At 39.6% G+C, this 23,248-nt stretch overlaps 1 protein-coding gene across 2 annotated transcripts in view; it reads right to left on the reverse strand.

Moving 5' to 3' along the window:
* Positions 1-3,253: 3,253 nt before the first annotated feature.
* Positions 3,254-23,248, reverse strand: part of TPST1 (tyrosylprotein sulfotransferase 1) — an 87,591-nt gene continuing 67,596 nt past the window's right edge. For both annotated transcript variants that reach the window (XM_081089829.1, XM_081089828.1), the window contains 3 exons: positions 8,792-8,842; positions 6,485-6,530; positions 3,254-3,758 (listed from right to left, as the gene is read on the reverse strand). In XM_081089829.1, the coding sequence (XP_080945955.1) occupies positions 6,513-6,530; positions 8,792-8,842 (69 nt within the window). In that variant the 3' untranslated portion in view covers positions 3,254-3,758; positions 6,485-6,512. The remainder of the gene's footprint in view (positions 3,759-6,484; positions 6,531-8,791; positions 8,843-23,248) is intronic.

Genomic DNA, 23,248 nt, shown 5'->3' on the forward strand with positions numbered 1-23,248 from the left:
TAGATATGTAGCTGTGAATAAGTCACCGCATTGTTCTAGGTCCCCCGTTTGTGAGTGTTTTTAAGTTATACGAATAGGAGGATTCAATCTTTTGATTTATTTGTTTAAACAAAAACTCTCATAGTTTTCTACTTTTTATTTGCAGAAGTAACTCACATTTATTGTAGCAGGTCTAGAAAATAAGCAGAAAGAAGAAAACAAGAATCCCCACAACTCCACCAGGAAGAGATAACACTGCTAACATTGTGGCATATGTCCTTTCTGTTGTCTATCGATTTAGATAGCCTACTTACTTTTTTAACCTACTCTTTAAATAAAAATGGAATCATAATAAACAGCTTTGTGAGCTCAGATTTTTATTTACTGTAACAAATATTTTTGATATTATTTTTTTCAATTTCATATTTATAAGCTGAAGAATATTCTATTCTGTGAATGTACCATAATTCATTTAACCAATCCCCCCTTCGTTAGGTTGTTTCTAATTTTTTGCTCCTATAAACTACATTGCAATAGACATCTTTGTAGAGAAAGTTTTGCATACCCTGTGGTATATTTCCCCTTATTGCTTTCAATGTTAAACTTTTTCATATGGTTAACAGTCATTCCATGTTAGACCAATAGAGGGCATTTTAGTCTTGCCTTCTCAGGGTAAGGCCATAAAGCCATTTCTACAGCATATAACAAAAATAGTGGTTTTATTGTGAAAAATGATTCAATTTTGGATCTTCAGTAATAATCAATAAACCCCAAAGGGAGAGTCAAAGTCATTTATTTTCATGACACACACACTACTCAATGAATTGCTTTGTTAGGACTTAAACCCGAAGTGAATAAAAATGATCTCTTTTGCCCAATTCAGAATAAATAAGAAAGTGCTTTATGCAAAGGCCTAGAGTGCCTGCAGAGGACTGTGTTGAGTGGTGACAAAGGGAACTCAATGTGAAAGCACTGACCTTGCCGGAGAAAAGCCCAGAATCCGTAGCTCCCTGGAAATGCAGACTTGGGGGTAACACTAAATGGAATCTTGCCTAGACCATGATGTGTCTATCACCTACCAGCCAGGCTTTATAGGCCTTGTTAGAGCTTAAAAGCATTGTTTCATGTGCATTTTTCTTGATTTCACCAAGACCATAAATTCCCAAGCACAGTGATCTGCCTACACTATTTGGCACACCCACTCTTAATTGCACCTAGCAGGTTACTAAGTACAAGGGAGGTACTTAAACAGTTGTCACTCGATGCTCGTGACAATTTTCTTTTCGAGTGTAAATACAGATGATGATTGAGAGGTAGTGGTTAAGGGTGTACGCCCTGGAACCAGGTTGCTAGTATTTGTATCCTGACTCTGTCACTTACTAGCTGCACTAGGTGCGTCACCTCCCTGAGCCAGTGTTTGTAAAATTATCTCAGATGGTAATTTTGAGAATTAAATGAGTTTAAACATGTACAGAGGTCATCACAGGGCCTGCACCATGAGACGCTCTTGATAAATGTTACCGGAATGGTTACTTGACTGGTTACTAAGGTTCCCCCTCATTTTAAAAGTCTGTGATTCCCACTGGCTGATGCTCTCTCCAAGCTTCTGCCATGGCCACTAAGGACACCGGCTTCTCCCTGGCTCCCCGGCCGGGTTCACCGCTGGCTGTGGCCATGGCTATGGTGGCTCCAGGAAGCCCTCCCATAGTCACAGGTCACACGTCCACCCTGATCCTTCACCCAGTTACCTCCTTTTAAAATTTTACTCCAGCCATCTTGCATTTGTTCAACAGGAGTTCAAATTGATTCCATCAAATCACATTTCACAAATACAGGCAACTTCAGGAAGGTGGTCGAAGATGTCATGTGGCACAGAGACGCTTTTCTTCACAGGCTTAAAGGAAATAGAGCTTTGTGAGAGAAGGAAGGCCAGAAGGATGGAGATCCCACAGCGTGTGCTTCTCCAGGCTAGCTGTACAGTGGCGTCCTTTTCCCGAAACAACCATTCTGTGCAGTGGTTCTCTGTCCTCTTCCTGTTCCAATATACTCCCACCCGTGCAAAGTGGACAGGTGTGGGAATAAAAAGCACATGTCCCTTAGAGGCAAGTATTGGAGTCAGGCTGGGTTAGTTGAATATGTCCTTCCCTCCCATTCTGATAGGCTCTATAGGAATATGTGACTTCTCCCCTACAAAGTCGGTGACGTAAGACTAACACAGGAAATAAGCAAAAGGAAAGTTAAGCTAATGCTGATTTTTATTGCTATTTGGTGGTTGGAGCAGTTGAATAGCAAGAAATGGGACTTAAGCCAGCTGAGTCCTCAATGAGGCTGGCATTTCCCAGGTAGAGGGGAGAGGAGTGGGCTGACAGGCATCTGGAAGAAGCAGAAAATGAAGGGTATGTGAGGAGACAGGGAGGAAGTATACTGTACCCAGGGAGTAGTGAGGCTATATTGTGGAGGCAGAATAGTTTAATGTAATGTGTTAGCATTAGAGAATCAAAGAAGGCTTTTGAACAAAGGAGTGACAGGAGGTAGTGCTGAACAAAGAATTGATCTGGCAGCAGCATTTATTTTAAATCAAAGGGGGCAGAGAATGCTGGAGCACAAAGGCAAGGTGGAAGAGACTGGCCTGCAACTCCATGGGGAGGAGGGCAGCAGCTGGATCTCGGCAGGAGTCTGGACTCTATTCTAAATGAAATGTAAGTGGGAGGGTCATGCCCAGATGTGCATTTTATTTATTTTATTTTACTTCACTGTATTTTATTTTTGTTAATCTTCACCAGAGGATATTTTCCCATTGATTTTTACGGAGAGTGGAAGAGAGAGGGAAAGACAGAGAGAAACATCAATGTGAGAGAAACATATCGATTGGTTACCTCCTGCACGCGCCCCAACCAGGGGCCTGGGCCAAGTAGCAGCCTGCAACCAAGGTATGCGCCCCTGACTGGAATCGAACCCGGGTCCCTTTGCGCTGCAGGCCAAGGCTCTATCCATTGAGCCAAACCACCTAGGGCCAGATGTGCATTTTAAAACTCTTACTCTGCCTTGTGCTGAACAGAATTTGAGGGGGCAAGAGGAGGGATAGGGTGTTGGTTAGGAGGCTGTACACTGCAATAGCCTAGGTGATAGATGGTGATAGATGAGGGTGGGGCAGTGGAGTTGAAGGGAAAGGGATGGATTCAAGAAATATTTTGAAGGTACTGAACAATGAATTGGCCTGCAGTTTGATTAAACTGAATCAAAGATCTTGTAATGAAAATATGTAAACTGCCAGGATGCTTCACACTTAAAGCTTTTATTTTGAAAAATAAAATACAAAAGTCATTACATTGTAAATGTATACAGGAATCCCTCAACTTCTCAGAAACAATACAATTTAAATAATTAAGATATTTAGTATTATCCACATCAATAAACAGGTACGAGTATTCTACAAAACCAAGAGAAACTGACCAATTTTACCTACAGAATGCCAATTTTAAACCCTCCCCTTTAAAACAAAGTTTGGAATCTGGTAAGAAAAGATAAGGGCCAGAGCAGTTTTAACAGAAAGCGCACGTCCCTTCGGGGCTCCTAATCCGCTGGGTTGTGCATGCAATAGAATCAAGAGCGCTGTGCTCAGGGCACAGATCACTCAGGAAGGCCCAAATGTGTTCTTCACCCCACCCTCTCAGTGGGAGGAGTCTGACAAATGAACAGGAGACGCGGGCCATGGTCCGTACACTCCCTGGATCTCAGCAGGTGACAGCCAGTTCTAGATGAAAAGGCATCAGTCTGCCCTAGGGGAAACAAAAGGAATTCGGTTACAGGTGTTGAGTCTCAGTTCCTTCTTCCCCTGCACCACGTGGCCTCCTTCCCAGCTGTGGGCCTGACATGAGCCAGGTAGATGGGCAGGAGGATCAACAATTCCGAGAACAGTTAACCTCAGGGCCATGGGAGAGGCACGCTCTCCCTCCATCTGGGATGCATGGAGATGCCTGCCAGGAGCTCCAATGTGCAAAACAGGCAGATGGCAGGCAAAACAAGGGCTGCTCCTGCCTATTTCTAAATGACTGCAACTGGCATAGCAACTGAAGCTACTGCGGGGGCACTGGTAGGGCCGTCAAATGTCCAGAGGTCCAACATGCTGACTCTTCTTTTGAGAAAGTGGATGCTAAGGAAGGTTAGATAACACAGCAACTGTCATTCAAATGACAAAGGATCTGAAAGACAAGAAGACAGACTGGTATCTGTCCTGAGATGCTCTGTTGTCTTCCTAGCTTCTCCGGAGTCCTTCCCTCAATGCATGTGGGCACTTACTGGCCTCGATTGGCAAACAAGAATGAAATGCTTGGTGTCAACTTGACATGGCATTATGTCTTGTAAAACAAACACTATACTTTCAGGGATCATGTCTGTACTTTGTTACTAGAGAAGTTTGTCTGGATGTGTCTTGTAAAACAGCCGTCAATAAATAAAGCCGTATGTGGTGCGTGTGTGTGTGTGTGTGTGTGTGTGTGTGTGTGTGTGTTGGGGAGGGGATTTATAACTTTTGAAAGTATTTTGGACAAACAAAATTATCCAAGGCCTGATAACAGCTGTTGGATATGCATACCCATAGAGTATAAGTCTAACATTTAGTATTTGCTCCTTAGCAAAAGGACAAACATAAATCCTAAAACCTATTCATGTTACTGGCTCATTGCCATCCATGATTTTGACATGGCATAGCAGTATTCATGTGCTTATACTATCTATATTCCACTAACACACCGCAAGTCATACAAATCTCCTATTCAAATTATTCAAACTCAATTTTCTCACCAGTACAACAGGAATAATACTACCTACTTGCCAGAGTGCCTTGACACTTGAATGAACTCATTCAAATACATACATATATTTATCATAGATCTTGTTTCACATATTATATATTATACTAGAGGCCTGGTGCATGGATTTGTCCAGGGCGTGTCCAGCCTGTCTTGCCCAGTCTTGATCGGCCAGACCCCAGCAGCAAGCTAACCTACCTGTCAGAGCATCTGCCCCCTGGTGGTCAGTGTGCATCATAGTGACTGGTTGAATGGTGGAACAAACGGTCGGACACTTAGCATATTAGGCTTTTATTATATAGGCTACCATATAATATATATCATTTATATACTATATATAAAATGCTTAGCATTTTATGCTTGGTATGGAGTATGCACTCAATACATGGCTATTATATAAAATAAAAATAAAACAGCAAGCAAAAATCAAATTTTCAAAAAGCTTTTCAAGTTCCAAATGATCTAAGGCAGTGGTTCTCAACCTTCTGGCCCTTTAAATATAGTTTCTCATGTTGTGACCCAACCATAAAATTATTTTCATTGCGCCCTAACCGGTTTGGCTAAGTGGATAGAGCGTCGGCCTGCAGACTGAAAGGTCCCAGGTTTGATTCCAGTCAAGGGCATGTACCTGGGTTGCGGGCACATCCCCAGTAGGAGGTGTGCAGAAGGCAGCTGATCGATGTTTCTAACTTTCTATCCCTCTCCCTTCCTCTCAATAAAATATATTTTTTTAAAAAATTATTTTCATTGCTACTTCATAACTGTAATGTTGCTACTGTTATAAATCGTAATGTAAATATTTGATATGAAGGATGGTCTTAGGCGACCCCTGTGAAAGGGTCGTTTGACCGCCAAAGGGGTGGCGACCCACAGGTTGAGAACCGCTGATCTAAGGCATCACCACATCATTCAGAGCAAAATAGGATCTTCAGCAAGTGTGGGAGAGGGGGATAAGCTCTGAGTGGCTCCATCAGGGGGTCTGGGTCCAGAATCCAGCTTTGCCACTAAGTGGCTGGTGACCCTGGACACGCCCCTGGTGATTACTCATATATAAAGGGGGCGTATAAGGCCTGGCTGGCCTAGCCCAAACTGCAGTTCTTGGCTACCGTGAGACAATGCAAGTTACAAACATGAGACTCGTAATACATTAAAATCAGCAATGGCAGACTTGACAAACAAACCAACTAGCCCTCCCAAATATTAGTACAAAAGTATGTGCCTGTCAGCACACAGAGAAAGCAGGGTGGAGAGAGAAGCGCTGGGTTCTTCAGCCCTGGGTTCTCCGACCTGGGATGTGACCTTGACAAATCACCTACTCTCTCTAGGGTCAGCTGCCTTACCAGCAAACAGATGATTGAGGTTGATGTTCTCCAGGTTTCTTTCAGCTAAAATATCTTATTATTTATCATGTTGAAAATAACAACACTGTTATTTTGCTTACTATGTATCCGGCTTTTTGCAGACATTATTATGGTGAATTCTTACTACCACTCTCTTGTTAATATTGTCCTCATTTTACAGATGAGGAACTAAGAAACAGAGAAGTTGAGTAATTTGCTCAGTGTCACAAAGAGCCAAGATTCCAGCCCAGGCCAACCGACTCCAGAGCTGTGCTCTCCACCCTGGCCACCCTGCCCTCCTACAAGAGCCTAAGCAGGGAAACCCAAAGACCAGCCATGTCCCCCAAACCTCACCTTAGGATGTAAGAGGCTCCTGGCTCTGCTACTCCCCCTGCTCAGTCTGTCAAAAAAAGCAAAAGCTGTTTTAAAGTCCTCAGAGTTGGTCGGCATGAGTAATGACAGCTCCGGTCAAAATACCAGGTGTAGCTTGCAGGCTCTGATTAGACTTTCTTCTGAACTCAGTCTGCTACTGCTGTATAATAAATAATTTCACTGGCCTTTGTCCCTGCTTCCTGATGGGGAGACTAACTCCTTGAAATTCCTGCCAAACAAGTGTATTTACGAGCCCCTTGGATCACACCTGAGTTTACCCTAAGAGATGAGATGACTCAGAATGGGGGCTGCTCACCAGAAACAGCAACCCTGTATTTAGAGGGCTGGGGCTTTCAGCCAGCCCAAGCTCTGGATAGGGGACGCTGCCTGGGGATTGAGCTCAATCCTATGGCCAATGATCCAATCAATCATGCCTATGCGATTAGAACCCAATATGCCAGAGTTCAGTGGAGCTTTCTGGTTGGCAAACACTCAGATGTGTGGGAGGAAGTACCCCGATTCCAAGGCGCAGAAACTGTGTTTGAGACCCTCCCCGACTCTGTCCTGTGTCTCTTCATGTGGCTGGTCCTGATTGTATCCTTTATAAATATAAAAGTGTAATCACAAGTATAAAGCCTCCCTGAGTTCTGTGAGCCATTCTAGCTAAGTTCAAGGGTGAGGGTTCGGTGGGCTCCAGTGTTACCATTTAGCAGAAGTTAAGCAAAGTCTTTTATAGGCCCTTTTCTAAGTATGTGTGTGATGCAGTAAATGAAACTACCAGAGTAAGGGGACTGAAGTGCTGGATATACCTTTAAAAGTATTTGTTTAATTGATTTGTAGAAATTATCTATATTCCACAGGTAAGTCAATTGTTTCAAATATTTTCTCCTACTTTTTTTACTCCCTCTATGACGCTTTCTGATAAGTAAACATTCTCAATTTTAATGTAGTCCAACTTAGCCATTTTAAAATTAATGATTAGTATTTTCAATGACTTGTTTAAGAAATCCTTCCCTCTTTTTTTTTCTTTATTGATTAAGGTATTACATATGTGTCCTTATTCCCCCATTGCCCATCCCCCACTCATGCCCTCACCCCCCTGGTGTCTGTGTCCATTGGTTAGGCTTATATGCATGCATATAAGTCCTTTGGTTGATCTCTCCCCTTTACCCCCACCCTCCCCTACCTTCCCTCTGAAGTTTGACGGTCTGATCGATGCTTCTCTGTCTCTGGATCTGTTTTTGTTCGGCAGTTTACATTGCTCATTATATTCCACAAATGACTGAGATCATGTGATATTTATCTTTCTCTGACTGGCTTATTTCACTTAGCATAATGCTCTCCAGTTCCATCTATGCTGTTGCAAATGGTAAGATTTCCTTCTTTTTTACAGCAGTGTAGTATTCCATTGTGTAGATGTACCACAGTTTTTTTAAATCCTCCCCTCATAATATTCTCCTCTCTTGTCTCCTAAAAACTTTATTATTTTGCCTTTCACATTTAGGTCTATAACCCACCTAGAAATGATTTTTGTGTACGCTGTGAAGCAGGGGTGTCCCTTTAGTTTTAGTCTTAAATACCCTTTCTTGACTCCATTAGACTTATTATGCAAAAGAGCCTTAAAATTTGACATTCCTTCAAGACTCTGAATCTTGGATTATTCTCTGGCTCCAAATGCCATAGCCTGTGAATGAGTGACAGCTTGTTCATGAATTCACCTGGGTTTCTGGAATTCATGCCCTGCCAAGGCTCAGGGCTTGCAACCTCTTGTATGCAAAAGTCTATCAGAGTTTTTTGGATAGATCAGGAGATCCTTGAGAAGATTTAAAAATGTTTAAATGTTTCAATTATAGTTGATATACAATATTATATTAGTATCAGGTGTACAACATAGTGATTAGGCATTTATATAATTTACAAAGTGATCACCCCAATAAGTCTAAGTACCCATCTGACACCCTATATAGTTAATAAAAATATTGACTAAATTCCTTATGCTGTACTTCACATCTCTGTGACTGTTTTCATAATGGGCCTGGAGCAGATACACAAGGCAGGCCCCTTATATGTGGAACACTGTGTGGGCTGGAAGACCTCAAGCAATTGGATTTTAGTTACTAATGAAGTATTTTCCTAGTTTTGGAGGATAGTGAGCTCTCTGAAATTATTGTTAAAACCAACAATTACCAGAGGCCAATCTTTCTACTACAAGCACATACTATCTTTAAAAAGATCACTTCAACGCAAGAGCCCATCTATATACATCAAGAGGGAAAACAGATACAGTACCTGAGGTTTTTCTTTAAGAAATTCAGGTAGCTGAAATTCTCCTTTATAGACCTGGAAAAAGAAAGCAAACAGCTACTGTCATCATCACTTCCAAGTGCTTGCAGTACCTGATGGTGGGTGGGCTTACTGCTTCAGTCTTGGTGAGTTTTAAAATTGGAGGAAAGCCTGCCAGTTCAAGAGCGGCCAGGATTGAAGGAGTGAGTGAAACGCATTCACTCCGATCCCACCTGCTCCACATCTACCCCAGTGCTACCAAAAGTGGGCTGGCTGCGAGAGGGCTCAGAGTATCGGAAGAAGAAAAAACAACATCCCAACATCCCAAGTTCTAATCATTTTAGCTGAAAGAGAAACAAGCCCTAGCGCTTCTCTCTCAACAACCAACACAGAATTCCCACAATCTAGGAATAGGCTCCACTTGATTTCCTTTTGAACTCTCCAACCTTAAAACCCTGGATTTAATCCAACCTTTCTTAATGTACCCAAGATTCCCATAATAATTTAAATATTAGATGATTCTTAAAATGATAAATACTTTTAAGCTCATAAAATCTTATGATACTTACTATTTTTTAAATCCCAAACTAGTCACACAGCATTACGATGTTATTGATTGATTGATTTTAATCCTCACCTAAGGATAATGCTTATTGATTTTTAAAGAGAGAGGAAGGGAGAGAGAGACATCAATGTGAGAGAGAAGCATCAATCAGTTGCCTTCCATACATGCCCTGACCGGGGATTGAACCCACAACCCAGGTATGTGCTCTAACTGGGCAATGAAACTGTGACCCTTTTGGTGCATGGGACGATGCTCCAACCAGCTAAACCACCTGACCAGTGCAATTTTATAACTAAAAATTTACTCTTTTCTATATGTAAAATTATGTTTCTAATGCCAGTGATTAGGAAATAATTTTTAAAAATAATACCATTTACACTAATATTTAAAAACCCCACACCAAATACCTGAGAATAAATCTAATAAAAGATGTATAAGACAAGACCAAATAAATAGAGAGACATACTATTTTCCGGGACTGGGGAAGGGGTAATTTGAAGCTGATTATAGAAGTTATATGGAAATGCATAAGACCAAAACTACTTAAGGTAATCTTAAAAAGAAGAAGAAAATGGGAGGGGCTTATTCTACCAGATATTAAGACATTATTATACAGCTATAATTAAGCTATATTATCTATAATAATAAAAGTGTAATATGCTAATTAGACCGGACAGTCGAACGACCTTCTGGACGAAGCCGGGGCTGCGAGGGCTGAGCCCCTTGCACTAATTTTGTGCATCGGGCCTCTAGTATAGATATATAATTAAGACAGTTAAGTTTTGGTACTGACAAAAAGAACACTTTCTACTGACAAAGCAATTCCTATTTAGTCAAGAAACCAAGTCCTGCATTGCTTACAAAAACAGCAAAGTTAGGAATAGAATTTCCTTTGGCGACAAGAAACAGTGGTCTGGACATACTACTCCCTGGCACTAAGGACTGAGGGTTTTGTCTGACAGCGATGAGTTAGGTACTCAGAATCCATACCTCTCTACAGAGCCCCCCCACCCCACCCCCACCCCACCCACCTCAAGCACTGAAGAAGTGACAGGAAGACAAAAGTAGGCATTTGATTTGGAGGGTGCACTGGAAATAAAAATGAAAAGAACAGCAGCTAAACTTTACTACTTTCTCTGCACCAGGTTAGTGTTAAGTAAGGGCTTCATATGTACTATCTTGTGGAACTCCACAATCTCTGGAGGGAGGTATTATCTTTTTAGAGAGAAAGGCACAGAGAAGTTAAGTAATTTGTCCAGTGCAGGGAAATGGGAAGCTATGAAGCACCATCCTCAGACTTCCGTTGATCTGTTTACCTTAGACTGAAGTATGGAGGCTACGGCCATAATCCAGACGAGAAAGGATGGCAAGGAGGGTGGCAGTGGAGGTGGTGAGGAGTGGTAGGTTTGTGGATTTGTTTTTCTAATTACATGTAGACTTCCTAACAGACTGGATATGGTATGTGACAGAGCAGAGTCAAGGATGACTCCAAGGTTTTTGGCCTAAGCAACTACCAATTGGAAATATGCAGCTGCCATCAACTCAGTTAGGAAAGATTCTGTGTTTAGTAGATTTTTGGAAGATCATTAGTTCAGTTTTGGATATGTTAAGTTTGAGATGTCTATTAGCCAATGAATGAAAATATCAAGTAGTCAGTTGGATATACAATTCTGGAGTTCATGGAAGAGGTCTGAGCTGGGACATATAAATTTGAGAATCATTAACTTAGAGATGCTAGGTGAAGCCTCAATACCTGATGAGGTAACCCAGGGGGCCAAGGGTGGATAGAAAAGAGCAGAGGACTTAAGACTGACATATTGGGACATTCTAACATTTAAAAGTCAAGGAGAAAAAGAACCAACAAAGACGACGAAGAAGCTATCAATGACATAGGAAAAAAATATATTTTAAGTCGTGTCCTAGAAGCCAAGTGAAAGAAACATTATCAAGGAGGGAGTAATTGCCCTAGCTGGTTTGGCTCAGTGGATAGAGCACTGGCCTGTGGACGGCACATGCCTGGGGTTGCAGGCTCGAAACCCAGTAGGGGCTGTGAAGGAGGTAGCCGATCAATGATTCCCTCTAATCATTAATGTTTCTATCTCTCTCTCTCCCTCTCCTTTTCTTTCTGAAATTAATAAAAAATAAAAAAATAAACTCATAAAAAAAAGGAGGGAGTAATCAATTGTATCAAAAAATACTGGGAGGTAAAAAAATATGACCACTGGATTTAATAACATGAAGGTTAGTGTGACCTTGACAATGTAAATTAAGTAGCCTGGTAGTTATGAAATTCTGAATGTATGACAGAATAAAGGAGAAGGAATTGGAGACAGGGAGTAAAGAAAACTTGAGCATGTTTTTTTTTAAAGGAGAACACTAAGAATTTTTCCCTCAAGTCTTACTCATTTTTATTGATTTCAGAGAGGAAAGGAGAGGGAGAGAGGGATAGAAACATCAGTGATAAGAGAGAATCATTGATTGGTTGCCTCCTGCAAACCCCATACTGGTATTGAGTCCATAGCTTGGGCATGTGCCCTGATCGGGAATCGAACCGTGATTTCCTGGTTCATAGGTCGACACTCAACCACTGAGTCAAGCTGGCCAGGCTGAGTTTTGATGTAAAGGGCAGCAAAGAAAAGGAAGTCTATGTGTGCATGTGTGCATATTAAGCTAAAAAAAAAACAAAACCCACTAAGGGCATACTTGTTTATTGATGGGAAAGACCCTACTGGAGAGCAAAATCTGATGATGCAGAAGACATGGTGAAATGGGCTTGGGGATACATGGGGGAAACATCTTCAGACTGGAGCATGGATGTTCACTTCTGTTACACAGACTTCCTATTATAATAGACTAGAGGCCTGGTGCACAAATTCGTGCATGGGTGGGGTCCGGCCCGCCCCAATTGGGGCTGAATGGGCCGGGCCAGCCGCGGTGAGGGGCCACGGGAGGTTGGCTAGCCAGCCCCGCTGCCTGGTAAAACTCCTGGTAGAGGGGATAATTTGCATATTAGCTTTTTATTATATAGGATGAGGATATCAGGTCTGAATCACTTCCTTTCCTCTAGCTTCTCAAAAATTACACAATAGCCCTGACCGGTGTGGCTCCGTTGGTTGGAGCATTGTCCTGTACACTGAAATGTGGGTTCGATCCCCAGTCAAGGCACATACTCAGATCCAAGTTGTATTCCTGGTTGGGGTGCGTATGGGAGGCAACTGATTGATGTTTCTCTCACACCAATGTTTCTCTCTCTCTCCCCCCCGCCCTCTAAAATCAATAAGCATATTTTTGGGTGAGCATTAAAAGAAAGTACACAACACTTTTTTGTTAAAACCACATTCTGTACATTTTCATTATTATTACAATATAAATATTTATATAAAGTGAAAGTAAAAATATCACACATTTACTTCTTTTACACAACTTGTGTGTATTTTAGCTGGGGTTAATAATTGCCCCATACAGTTTTACATTAATAGAATACTTTTAGAGCAGTTTTAGGTTTACGGAAAAATTGAGCAGAAAGTACAGAGTCCCCATACTTCCTCTCTCTCTTCTACAGTTTACAGTATTATTAATTGCATTACTGTAATACATATGCTACAGTTAATGAATCAGTATTAATATGCTGCAATTAATAAAAGTCTTTAGTTTGCACTAGGGTTCGCTATTTGTGCTGTACTTTCTGTGTACTCACCATGACAGTAGAATACAGAATAGTTCCACTGGCATAAATCTCTCCTGTGTACCACCACCTGTTCATCTCCCCTGGTCTCAACTTTTTTACTGTCTCCATAGTTTTGCCTTTTTTATAATGTCATACAGTTGGAATCATACAGTATGCAGCCTTTTCAGATTGGCTTTTTTCACTTAGCAACTTTTTATTAGTGCTATCATGGTATATCTTTATTTACCCCTATATTTATACTTATATTTATATTTATTAATTTTAGAGAAAGAGAGGAAGGGAGAAGGAGAGAGAAACATCAAAAGGTTGCCTCCCGCTCACACCCAACGGGGGACCAAACCTGCAACCCAAGCATGAGCCTCCCTCCTATGAAGATCCTTGTGAGTACATTGGGCCCACCCAGATAATACTGGATCATTTCATTTTAAATTTCTTAATCACATCTGTAAAGTCCCCTCTGCCATTTAATGTAACAAATTCACAGATTCCAGAGATTAGGACATGGAAATCTTTAAGGGGCATTACTCAGTCTGCCACGTGTAAGCAATAGATGACTAATGCATTATACTTAGAATTTTTACAGTTTACAAACAGAAACATAGGGATGAACAAAGTGCTACAGAAATGAAAGTTGTATAGCCTTATACACAATCAAAAAGCTGATGAAGCATAATATTTACAACCTTCAAAAAATTCTACAGCAGCAGCAGCAACAAAACATCTGTGCATGCATGTTCATACAGAGAGATAGATGAAGAGATGAAGCAAACATGGCAAAATTTTAACAACTAATGAATCATGTTAAAGGTATACAGATGTTCTTCAGATTTTTCTATAAATATGAAAAAGATGGGGAAAATTAGAGAGACAAAAAACATTTTCAACACCACAAATATATTAATCTTACAAAGCTCACTGGAGTATATTATAAGAACTATATAATCTGTGAATGGGCTAAAATTTAGGATTAAACTCAGGGGTTGGCAGCCTAACTCTGTAAAAGACCAGAGAGTAAATATTTTAGGCTTTGTGGGTCCTACAGCCACTTTCCCAACTACTCAGCTCTGTAGTACAAAAACAGACATTAACAAAATGTAAATAAATAAGCAGAGTATATTCTAATAAAACTTTATTTACAAAAACAAGTGGCAGGCCAGATTTTGCCTGCAGGGTGTAAGTGCTAATCCTTAATTTAACTCAAAACATTCTTTCAAAATAAGAGAATTTTAAACAATCTCCAGAAACATGTACTAATGATTATACTATGTATTAAGGATTCATTCCAAAGGTTAAAAGATTAGTCTCACAACGCCTGGTTGTAAATTCAAATTCCACTGTAAACTCAAATCTAACTTATTCCTCCTTCTTCTTTCTGTAAACTCACTATAAACTCTATAATATACTCCTCCCTCCCTTCCTTCTTCTTTCCAATTGTACTCAACTGCACAAAAATGAATTAATCATAATTCTTAGTTCATGACAAACTTTCACCACTGACCCATGCTTGGCCTGCTGCAGTTTATTTTGTAATGTAATTCATTATTTTTAATAAAGTATTAATCATTCCCCCTTAAGAAATTATGACTTGATAGTTTCACATGCAGAGAAAGCACATGATATGATAATACAGCAAGGAATCTAGGTTTTGAAATTTACATCTTCAATCCCACTTGGCTCTTGTGGCCCACTGGAGACTCATTATCTCTAAAGCACAAATATGAAATAGCTGATAACATGTATGTTTACATATTCACATTTGTCTAAAAATATTTTGGCAGCTTTGCAAATCTCCACCCGGGTTCTTGGAGAGTTCAATAGTCTTGTGCTGTCCAGAAACAACTGGGTGAATGTTACATTTCCTATATTAAGAAGAAAAATATTAATCAACTCAAAAGCATAGTAGTGTACTGAAACAATGTTTTCTTAAAAAAGAAATATTTCAGTGTGTTGACTTTTGGGTGGAGTTGGATAAGATGGACTGGAATGTGAGTTGAATTGGGAACATGTAGAAGCTGTGAACTAGAAACAGTTAACTGCACTCTATGTTCACCAAACTTCTTAAGGGGAGGGTCGGAGGATTCATCATTCTTGTATCTTGGACACAGGAAGAATAGACAATTGGCTGAAAAAAGAAATAAATGGGTGGGATCCTTCCATAATGGTCTCCATCAGTGAAGAGTTACTATTTTTCATCTTACTCACTCTTTTCTTTTTCTATAAAATAATTATTTCCAAGAGACTGCTAGAGACTCCATAATAAATCTTAATATATGCCATCAAGTTTCTGCTCAAAAGTACTATAAATTGAAATGCATGCTTAAAAAATTTTAAGAATTCTGAAATCTGTATCTTTTTCAACCCAATTTGGAAAAAGTATAAAACAGTAGAAAATGCTCTTGGGGAATAGTAATGTCGTGGCTGTGTTAAACAGAAATTCTACTAAGAAGTAGTTAATTGATTATGAGGTCACTGGTCATTGAGTTCTAGTTAATGGCAACTATCTTTCCTTACTATAGCAATAACATTGCACTTAAAATTGTACATTGTGTTATAAAAGTTTGAGATTATCTGTAATAAAGTGTTATAATTATGACATGCAAACAGATAAGATGAATTATTCAAATAATTTAATTAAATCACTCACTCAACAATGAAGCCTTTTTTAAATTTTTATTTTTTAGTTGTCATCCGAGAATATTTTTTCCATTGATTTCTAGAGACAGTGGTAGAGAGGGAGGTCTGTGTGTATGTATGGGGTGGGGGGAGAAACATTGATGTGAGAGAGACACATGGATTGATTGCCTCCCGCATACACACCTATGAAGGCTGGGGAACTTGAAACCAAGGTATGTGCCCTTGACTGGGAATCGAACCTGCAACTTTTCGGTCTGTAGGCCCACACTCTAACTACTGGGCCAAACCGCCCAGGGCAATGAAGACATTTTTTGATGTGCAGGCCCTGTGTCCAGAATTACAGGTCTCAATGAATATGTAAAGGAGTCATCTCTCAATCCAAATTATGAGGAATCCATTCCAATCCAAGCCAAATGCCAGCCTGGTACCAGGACAGAGAAAATGAACATGCACCATTAACGTATCCATTTATTTCTGTGTTTTCAAAGGAACCTTTTATTGCTTTGCTTAAAAAAACACTTTGGCTCAGCCAGTGTGGCTTAGCGGTTAAGTATCGACCCAGGAATCAAGAGGTTGCCAGTTCAGCCCTGGCCAGCTTGGCTCAGTGGATAGAGCATCAGCCTGCGGACTGAAGGGTCGATTCCGGCCAAGGGCACATGCCTGGGTTGCAGGCTTGATCCCCAGTAAGGGATGTGCAGGAGGCAGCCGATCAATGATTCTCTCTCATCATTGATGTTTCTCTCTCCCTCTCCTTCTCCCTTCCTCTCTGAAATCAATAAAGAAATATATTAAAAAAAAAAAAAGAGGTTGCCAGTTCGATTCCCAGACTGAGCATATGCCTGGGTTGCGGGCTTGATCCTCATGGGGGTCGGGGAGGTGCGGGCATGCAGGAGGCAGCCAATCGATGATTCTTTCTCATCATTGATATTTTTCTCTCTCTCCCTCTCCCTTCTTCTCTGAAATCAATAATATATATATATATATATATATATATATTAAAAATTGGTAAGATTATTGAAGATTATTATAACACACTTAACCACCTTGACCTAATGTCATTATATAGCAACTGTAAGCAAAAAACTGCAGAATAACTATTCCTTTAAAGTAAATGAAAAAGACTTTTTGAAATTAACAATTTGTTGGACCAAAGTTAATAAATTTAGCAAGTGTTTAACAATTTATTAGCAAGTGTTAACAAATTTCAAAAACCTAAAAAAAAAACTAGCAATAGATTCTCTGGTACGGTGGTATTAAGGTAGAAATTAATTACAAGAAGATAACCAGAACATTCCTAAATGTTTGAAAATGAAGGAATAAACTTCTAAATAGTCCATGGGAGCAAAAATAAAAATAAAAAAGAATGGAAATTACTAAATATTTTTATCTAAAAACCAAAAAACATTACATATAAAAACATCTAAGATGTTAATACAGCCTTGGTGAAAGGGAATTTTATACCTTAAGTGGATATTTAAGAACAAAATAAGGGTGGGAACCAATGATCTAAGCATCCATCTCTGGAAGTTAAGATTAAGAGTAGCATATTAAACCCAAAGCCATAAAAAAGAAGAAATAAGGTAGAAAACAGATAAAATAGATAAAATCAACAAAGCCAAAAGATGATTTTAAAAATATAAAAAACTTTATTAACCTCAGGCAAAACTGATAAAAACAAACAGTACATTAAAATAACCAATATAAGTGAAAGAGGAATCATCATCACAGGCATTTAAAAGGTAATCTAGCCCTGGCCAGTTTTGCTCAGTGGTTGGAGTGTTGGCCCTCAGCCCTCAGCCCAAAGGGTCATGGATTTGATGCCAGGTCAAGGGCAAGTACCTCGACTGCAGGTTCAATCCTGGGGCGTGAGCCGGAGGCCACCAATGGATGTGTCTCTTTCAAGTCAATGTCTGTCTGTCTGTCTGTCTCTCTCTCTCTCTCTCTCTTCCTCTCCCTCCCACAACTCTCTCTAAAAATCAGTGGGAAAAATATCTTCACTCCTTGGGTGAGAATTAAAAAAATAATAAAAATAAAAGGTAATCTAGCAAATGATTTGTCAGATTTGCTCATCATCCTAAATAACCTATTTTAGTTTTGTTGATTCTATTTTTTCTATTATCTATTTCATTAATTCCTGCTCTAATCTTTATCATTTCCTTTCTTCTGCTCGCTTTGTGTATAGTTTTCTGTTCTTTTCCCAGTTCTTCAAGGTGTTACATTTTAGATCTTTCATTTTTTATAGATAAATTTACCTTTTATGCAGCTTTTTTTGCATCCTATATATTTTGCTATGTTGTGTTTTTGTTTTCATTCATCTCAAAGTATTTTCTAATTTCCCTAATGATTCTTCTTTGGTTAAGAGTGTATTGTTTAATTTTCACATATTGAAAATTATCTAGTTTTCCTTCTGTTATTAATTTCTAACTTCATCCTGTTGTGGTTGGAGAAGATATTTTGTATGATTTAAATAATTTAAAATGTACTGAACATTATTTTATGGCCTAACATATGGTCCACGCTGGAAAATGTTCCATGTGCTCTTGAGAAGAATGTGCTGTTACGGGGTGGGGTATTCTGTATAAGTCTGTTAGGTCTCAGTAGTTTATAGTGTTGTTCAAGTCCTGTTTTTCCTTATTGATGTGAAAAGGTGGTTTATCTGAAATTGAAATTATGTCAGTGTTGCCCCGTATGTTTTGAGGACTCTGCTCCTCATACCTGCTCATTGGTTCCGAGATTATGTAAATACAGATGAGCACAGCCTTTTCCCACCCCTACTCTACTTTCCTACTACTTAGCTTCTGCTATCAGGGAACAAGTTTGGACCATAAGTTCAATTTTGGACATTGTTTGAGGTCCTCACAAACAGCCAGGTGGAGATATACAGAAGGTAGTTGGAAATTGTGAGCCCGGGGCTCAGGAAAGAGACCCACTGAGAAATACAGATTTATGATCATCAGCAAATAGGCTGCAATCAAACTGAGTGGATCAGCTTGACTGAGGAGACTATAAAACAGAAGTCCTTTATCTGATGGGCTTCAGGGGCACCGATGAATCCACTGAAATTTTGTATATATATGTGTCTATATTTCTGAAGTAGAGATCCACAGGTTTTATTGGATTCTCAAATAGGCCTGTAAACCTAAAAATATTAAAAACCTAAGGAGGAGGGAGAAGACTAAAGATGCAACCTAAAGGGCACTATTTACCAAAATGTGCTACAATTAGAAACTGTGACAGGAAGGAGCATGGAATGTGTTAGCATTTCATTTCCAATTTACCATCTGAGTCACAGCACCCATGAAGCACATGATTTTTACTCAAAGCTGGGCAATATGTCCCCAAAATATGCTGTCTTAGACACCAGTACTTCTAGACTTGTACAAAAACCAGCACATATAGGCCTAGGGCTTTGGATTCTATATTCCCATACAAAATAAAAGGAATTTATTCCCACTTTCCACCCTATAAAGGGAACAATCTCGTCAGCTACCTTCTTTCTTTGGAGCCTATCTCATGTCATAGCTGACAATCAAAGATCACTTTTTAAGCATTACTTTATAAAACTTCATGATCATCAATGCTGTATATTTAAATATCTGTGTTTTTACAGGCAAAAAAAAGTTTTGAAAGCACACAGGATTTGGATTGCAAGAAGGGCTATGAAATACAAACCCACGAAACAAGAATGTCAGCTTGTATGCATTACCACAAAGTGCCCAAAAATGCAATTATAGTTCACACTTTATCTTTTTTCCCTCAAAATCATTTGTCACGTTAGAGATAGGAGGGCATGGGAAGGTTTTTCTTTTCAGTGTGCATTCTGAAGCCCTTTCAAAAGCCACAAATGTGTCTGAAACAAATTCTCTAGTCACATGGATTCAAGTCATAGCATTCTTCCCAAACTACCACTCAAGCAAGCCAAGAATAATCTAGCCAGCCAACTTGAATGTAGGAAAACTATAATGCTACTGCCTGGGAAACCTCTAAATACCATTTACACATGCACATTGGTTTATAAAAACCATTTCAGTATTGTATTATGGAAAAAGCTATGAATTACCAATTACTAAGAGATTATCAAGCACTATGATCAGGGATAACTAGATTGATATGTAACTCATCTTTAGCAAAATGTAGTTCACAAAACTTTAAAGCATATAAAACTTTTTTAAAAACTTAAGAGATGGTTCATAAAAAGATATGTACATATAGGTTAAATTAGAAAATGTTCAATTACATTAATAAATGAAACCTATTAAAATTAGAAAAAATCTAAAATAAAATGATGTATATTATGCTATTAGTTTAAAAGTTTAAAAAAAAATTATCAACATATATCAAACACCTTAAAAAATATCAAGTACTTTGATCTGGTTTAATTCTACTCTCATTAGTCTAACCTAAAAGAATACACAAAAAAACTAAAATGTACTATGTGTAAAGATGTTCATTGTAGCATGATTTGTCAAAAAGAAATTGTAAACAATGAAAGAAAAATGGTAAAACGAATTCTAGAACATACACTAGAGAAACATTTTATTTGCTCATTCATTTATTTACTATGTTTCAGAAAGGACTTAAGGTGGCTCATGTAATGATATATTACATAACCATGAAAATTTATGTTTAAAAAGCATGTGCACAATGGGAAAATACTAATAAATATTAAGAGGAAAGGCTTGGATACAAAATCATGTGTATGCAAAGGTAAGACTATAAAATATGTAATCTTATCTGTTTACCAACATGTAGAGAAGGAAGGGAATCCATCAAAACAATAAGAATGGTATGTGTATCATACCATTGGTAATATAGCAGGATAATAATAAGATAGGAATATTCCTGAGCAAATGAATGGAGAAACTGAGACAAGAAAATTAAACAAGGCCAAACAGTTTGGGCAACTTGCAGACAGCTTGTAAAGTGCAAGATCCTATCTTCCCCAACCAAAACCACTTGAGAGCAAATGGTTAATACCTCTCCTCCCTAACCAGAGAATACATAGCTTAAGTCAACCTGGTCTGAGAAAACAGAGAACAAAGATTGAATTAATACCATTTGTGCCAACTAAACTCAAGAACAAATATCACTTGGGGGATGTTAGGGCAGGAGGAGGGGTGGGAAGAAAAGGGGGAATTTATCTCACCCACTGAATAAAGAAGGCAGCAGTCTTGGGACTTGCCAAGATAAAACTACTAGATGTTCTTAGAAATTCTGGGAAAAGTCACAAAAAAGTAAAAGAGGGACCTTGAAATCTAGTCTGTTGCCCAAGATATCTGTCAGAGGAACCTTGAAACCTACAGACAGAAAAGTATAAAACCCTTAAACCTCCACCAGGGGCACTCAGACCAGCTGGGTTGCCCACTTGTGCTTTTGATAAGTGTATTTTTAAAATTTGTTTGCCTTGCTCCCTTATTAAATTTGCTTGCTTTGCTACAACATTGCGGTCTGTCACTCATCTGAAATCTTTCTTATGAGACTGACTAGAACTGAGGAGGGGACAGCCTTCACCCTCTGACTCAGGGGGCCGTCCAGTAACAGTAACATTATAAGTGAATTTTATTCTCTTATCTTTTATAAGTTTTATATACTGAGGTTATATTTTTATAGTAAAATGTTCATATATATGAAAAGTATAAAAAGAACAAAGATTATTTTACAAATAAAAAATTTGTCTTTATATATGATGGGTTACAAGAAGATAGCTCTTCCTACATAGCCACTGATGAACTGAAAAAGGAAAATGAAAATAATACTTAAGAGAAAAAAATCCACATTGGAAATTAACCTCATAAGATATAAACTTGTGCCCGGCTTGTGTTGCTCAGTGGTTGAGCATTGACTTATAAACCAAGAGGTCATGGTCTGAGGCCTGGTCAGGACACATGCCCAGGTGGCCAGCTCAATCCCCAGTAGGGGGCGTGCAATGATCAGTGGCAGCCGATCAATGATTCTCATCATTGATGTTTCTTTTTTTTTCTTTCATCATTGTTTCGATCTCTCCCTCTCCCTTCTTCTCCGATATATATATATCAATTAAAGGTATCAAAAGAAAGAGAGAATAAAGAGAATATATTATAAGGTTGTGGGGAGGGGAGATCATTGACATAAACAAAATAATGCCTGAAAAAGGCAAGAAAGTTTAATCTTGAAATCAAATAATTTATCAGTGAACTTATGCTAACATGGTTTTCTTGTTTAAATTATAGTTTCAAATACATCTAGAGACTGAAAGTAGAACTGTGACTGCCAGGGGCTGGAGGGAGGGAGAATAGGTAATGAGTATGTAGTTTCAGTTTGGAAAGATGAAAACAGTTCTGGAGATGGATGGTGGGGATAGTTGCACAACAATGCAAATGGATGCTTTTCAGAGTCACCACCAGGCCCTGGGAGGCCTCCCAGATCCCATTTCCCGGAGGCTGTGGACAGCTCCCTGGATCAGGCCTGATTTTTCAGCGACGTCCGTGACACCAGCTTGTCAGTCACCGGGGCAGAGGCCTACCTGGTCCAACAGTCTTTCAGGGCTGGGAGTTCCCAGAGCAGCGAGAAAAAAAGTCCCTGATGCCTCCCCCACTGTGGGGGCTGCCGTGACCCGTGCCCCACCAGCGGCTTGCTGGGTGACCTTTGGCAAAACAAACCCCTGGGCTTTACTGAGCTCGCTATATCTAGGTGGCAAATGAACGGGGTTGGATGAACATCTTTGAGATCCCAACCAATTCTGGCTTCCAAACTGCAGCTTCCATTGAATTGCCAGGCTGTCCAAAACCTTTTTGCACTGGGGCTTGGGGCGTAGTGCAAATTTCCCACAAAAGTAACGCCCCAACGTGGGGGGTGAGTGGCTAGAAGAGGTTGGGAGGTCTCCCAGGGGAATAGGAAGAGGGCCCAAGGCCCAGCTGGCTCCATCTCTGAGAAGCCAGGAGAGGACAATGGGGCATCAATTCTGAGCCTTGTTGTCCAGAGGGGATTGACTGTGGCTCTGTCAGGGGTAGTCATTCCTATCTCCAGGCCCAAATCGGCAGTTGGTCTCTCTCCAGGGCCATTTCTAGTGGGTTCCAACCTCTCTGCTCTCCCACACCCGAGGTTTGCATTAACTGATTTCGTAGAAAGCAGAAAGAAAACCGCCTTCTCCCAAGCTCACACTCTTCCATCCCTGGCCCCAGATTTAAGGACTACCCATGTTTTGGGACCCTGGTGTCGAAAGACAGACAGAAAGGAAGAAAGGAAGAAAGGAAGAAAGGAAGAAAGGAAGAAAGGAAGAAAGGAGAGGGAGAGGAGAGGGAGAGGAGAGGGAGAGGAGAGGGAGAGGAGAGGGAGAGGAGAGGAGGAGAGGAAGAAAGAAAAACTCATTTGAACCCTGTAAACACGTACGCCAGGCTGCAAAGCCACCAGGCTCTTAATAGGACTAGTTCTTGCAAAATAGCAAAGGCATGGGGGTGGTGGGAAGGGAAGATTAAAAAACAAACAAAAACAAAAAAACAAACAAAAAAAACAATGCAAATGTATTAATGCCACTGAACTATACATTTATAATGTTAAGTGGTAAATTTTATGTTATGTGCAACATTTTGGTTTACAA

Source organism: Myotis nattereri, assembly GCF_964212035.1.
Source record: "Myotis nattereri genome assembly, chromosome: 4".
Lineage (NCBI taxonomy): Eukaryota > Metazoa > Chordata > Mammalia > Chiroptera > Vespertilionidae > Myotis > Myotis nattereri.